Source organism: Triticum dicoccoides, chromosome 7A (genome assembly GCF_002162155.2).
Source record: "Triticum dicoccoides isolate Atlit2015 ecotype Zavitan chromosome 7A, WEW_v2.0, whole genome shotgun sequence".
Lineage (NCBI taxonomy): Eukaryota > Viridiplantae > Streptophyta > Magnoliopsida > Poales > Poaceae > Triticum > Triticum dicoccoides.
In genome coordinates, this window is record NC_041392.1 from 403,815,844 (window position 1) to 403,819,953 (window position 4,110).

A 4,110-nucleotide genomic window follows, 5' to 3' on the forward strand; every position below is an offset into this window, starting at 1 on the left:
CAAATTCAAAATCCGGACTAACATACCCGGAGTGTCCGGTCATCCACAGAGAAAATCAAAACCCGGATGGTTGTCGCCGGAGTGTCCGGCCATCCAGTGCAGCAGCGCTTTGTACTGGCTGTAACTTTTGCATACAACCTCGGTTTAGGACGATTTTTATATCAAAATCATCCGTTTCGACGAGACACACAACTTTCATGTTGAACCTTTTTCCATTTAGAGTCATCTTAATAGGGTTTCAAGCCATTATTTAATCTAGTGTCACCATGAGTATCTCTGAACTTGTCATAACTTTTGCATCCGGACTCCGTTTTAGACCACTTTCATATTCATCTTGATCTTCTCAAAAAAGCCATATCATGGTGACTTCCAATCATAAGTTTGAATTAATCTTGACATAGATTAAAACAACTTTTACGATTGTGCCACTTTTAAGCGTCAACACATTCTTTCGCATCTTTGTTTACGGACTAGTCCCTCTATATGTGGACGGAGAAAATTTGCGGGTTTCGGTGGAGATGGCCTGATAATGCTTTTGGTTTAGCCATCGGCTATGCTTGCGATCGACCAAAAATTTCCGATTTTGAGTTTTAGCTACTGATTCTCTCTGTTACCTGAAACCCCCCAAAACGGGCGCCAGTCATGTCTGCCCTCCCACCCCTGCTACCGGGAACGTGAGTCGCCGGAAAGCATAGGCGACGGTCCATGCCGAACCCTACCGCCGATCACGTCAACTCACCGTGGACACTGGCCATCCGCGCTGCCGCAGACCAGGGCCGCCCGTGCCGCGCCATTGCGCTCTACCTCTCGTCCTTCCGCTCCGGCGCCGCCCACCGCCCTTGCCCCTTCGCCCTCGCGGCCGTCCTCAAGTCCGTCTCCCGCCTCCCCGCCCATACTGTGGCCACGGCTGCCGCTTCCTTCCACGCTCATCTTCTTCGCCTAGGCCTCCTCGCGCACCCCTACCCACACGCCGCGCTTGCCCACCTCTATTCCCGCGACCCCGTCGCCGCGCGCAGCCTGCTCGACGAAACGCCTCCCACGGGAGCACGGGCGTCGCTTTCCCTACTCGTTTCCCGGAACTCACTGCTCGCCTCACTTCTCCGCTACGGGGACCTCTCTGCCGCGCGCGCTCTGTTCGACCAGATGCCCGTGAGGGACGTTGTGTCCTGGAACTCCATGGTCGCGGGCCTCGCCAAGGCTGGTCGCCTCGGCAGTGCCATCGAGCTCTTCGACCAGATGCCTGAGCGGAACGCCGCGTCCTGGAATGCCGTCATTTGTGGGCTCATCGCCCATCGCCACCTGACTCGAGCGAGGGAGATGTTCGAGCAGATGCCTGTCAGGAGCAACATCTCCTGGATCACGATGATCTCCGGGTATGCCAAGGCTGGCGACGTTCAGGCTGCTGCTGGCCTGTTTGAACAGATGGAGAACAAGAATGATCTTTATGCATGGAATGCGATGATTACATGCTATGCACAAAATGGCCGTGCGAGGGAGGCGATTGGAGTTTTCAACCGGATGCTCAAGCCTCATGTCTGTGTTCTGCCCAATGAGAAAACTTTCTCATCTGTCATCTCGGCTTGCTCCCAGCTAGGGAACTTGAGGTTTGGGCTGTGGGTTCAGAGCTTCATGGGGTCTCTGGGAATTGAACTGGATGATCACTTGCGCACCGCCCTCGTGGATTTGTACACCAAGAGTGGGCGGATTGATAGCGCTTTTGATTTGTTCAAAGGCCTGAGGACAAGAGACGTGGTATCTTACAGTGCGATGATTGTGGGCTGCGGGATGAATGGCAAGTTAAACGAAGCTATAGGTTTATTCAAGGAGATGTCTGACGCAAATATTCGTCCTAATGCAGTGAGCTTTGTGGGATTGTTGTCTGCATACAACCATGCTGGGCTAGTGGAAGAAGCTCGAGCTTGTTTTGCTTCCATGTCAAGCAAATATCTGATTAGACCTTCAATGGAACACTACACCATAATGGTAGATCTCCTTGGGCGTAGCGGGAAGTTGGATGAAGCGTTTCAGCTGATCAGGCAGATGCCGATGCAACCACATGCTAGCGTTTGGGGTGCTTTGCTTCTTTCTTGCAGGTTGCATAACAATGTTGAGCTTGGGGAGGTCGTTGCTTCCAAGTGCTTTGAACAGGCGCCTGGAGAGAGTGGATATTACATACTGTTGGGGAACATATATGCACAAGCAAACAAATGGGACAAGCTTAAGAGGTTAAGGAAGACAATGAAGGAAAGAGGCTTGAGTAAGATGCCTGGGAGTAGTTGGGTGCTGGCTGAATAGATACATTTTACTGATCTTAGTCATTTTGATAAATTTGGTCAGTCGATAACTCAACCTATAACTCCTCAAATTTTAGGGTGATCGTTGGCTCCATTGCTCAGTTATTTACCATCTTTCCTGACTTCTCATGTAGGTTCAGGTAATACTGGATTCAATTGATTATTCTTGCTCTGGATTGGGCAGTTTGATGTGTTTATGTTGGTATCTGAGAAATTCCAATCATTACTAAGGAAGTACATTATGGTCTGTACCCATCACCTTTCACTCAATTCATGTATCTTCTTTAATATCCTTCACAGTTGTACACTAGCTATGTGACTTATGATTTAGATAGTTGAGACTAATGTTTGCGTCTGCATAAATAGCTGTTCATGACGAAGTCCATATTTCTCAAAAGTTGCTTTCTGGTATGTAGAAGAACAACTGTTGTCAAGGTATGGGCACATTGCCCTTCTATCAGAATTTTGTTGTCATGCAACATCTATGTATAAATTGTACGGTTAAGATTATAGGTCACGAGATATTTTCAATAAAAACAAATTAAAGATCACTTGTAAATGGATGAAACGGAATCTTGTGCGAGGCTTTCACCACTACTTAGCCTTCTTATAATGTCATTTACTCTCTCGTCACTCGTCAGGAGTGATTTCTGGAGAAGGTATTTGCATAATGCTGTAAGCTGCAACCATGACAGTGTCCTCTCCACTTATTCGTGCCAAAAGAGGTGCTTACCGGCAACAGCACCTGGCAAGTACATTGTTAGAGCATATTACTGCTTTGGTCTAATATTTCCATCTCGGTCAAATTGTATACAATTAGTAATCAGCTCAAGGGCACTCACGAAGTGAAAAGCGAGCTGGCATTTTCTTGATCGACTCATGTGCTTTATTTTCAGGCACTGAGTTAAGATACTCCCTCCGTTTTTGTTTACTCCGCATATTAGGTTTGTATAAAGACAAACTTTAAATGCTTTCCACAAGTTTGTAAAAATATATATTAACATATACACCACCAAATCAATACCATTGGATTCATCATTGCATATATTTTCACATTCTATAAATTTGTTACTGTAAATGTTCATATTGTTTTCTACAAACTTGGTCAAACTTTATAAAGTTTCACTTCAGTCAAAACTAACATACGGAGTAAATAAAAATGAAGGGAGTATGATTTTTGTAACTTCTTATAATAGATTCTGAGTTTGTGAATGTGGAAAGCCCCAAGTGTGTACATAGTGTCACGTAAATCCTTCTTAGTTCCCATGTCAGGACATACTTCCCAAAGACGGTTTTTGTTGTTGCAAAATTGTTTGTCGTAAGTCGAATTGCATATTAGTTTATGAAAAATTATTGCCTAGTACAATTTTGCAGCTGTGTGTTCTTAGCGTATGGTTGGAAAAAGGTACAAAATGCGTGCCACCCTCGACAAATTGTTCTCGCACTTTGGTTGAAGATACTTTTTTTAAAAAACTACCAACAAAAGCTGGCCTTTTATATTATGAGGCAGGCAGCAGTATTTACATCACCGTTTGCACGGGAATAAAGCTCAGAGAAAAGGAAGAGTGATAGGGCCTAGAAAACCCTAAAGAGCGGGGTGAGTGGGTGACACTATTTCACGTCGGGTCCCCAAAGGGGTGCAGCATGCATCTCGCTCCTGCCAGTCGCCAGGATTCCAGGGCTCGTCTGACGGCTTGAAGGATGGCCGGAGGTGCAGCGATCTTCCTCTGGAACACTCTACAGTTGCGCTTGAGCCATAGCTCCCATGAGATGAGGATGGTGATTGTTGGCGTCCTGGGAACGGGAATGCCCAGAC

General features: G+C 46.4%; 1 protein-coding gene across 1 annotated transcript; it reads left to right on the forward strand.

Moving 5' to 3' along the window:
- Positions 1-626: 626 nt before the first annotated feature.
- On the forward strand, positions 627-2,845 carry LOC119327737 (pentatricopeptide repeat-containing protein At4g22760-like). Its single transcript, XM_037600837.1, has 2 exons — positions 627-2,332; positions 2,429-2,845. The coding sequence occupies exon 1, from the start codon at positions 706-708 to the stop codon at positions 2,293-2,295; it is 1,590 nt and encodes a 529-aa protein (XP_037456734.1). The 5' UTR covers positions 627-705; the 3' UTR covers positions 2,296-2,332; positions 2,429-2,845.
- Positions 2,846-4,110: the final 1,265 nt, after the last annotated feature.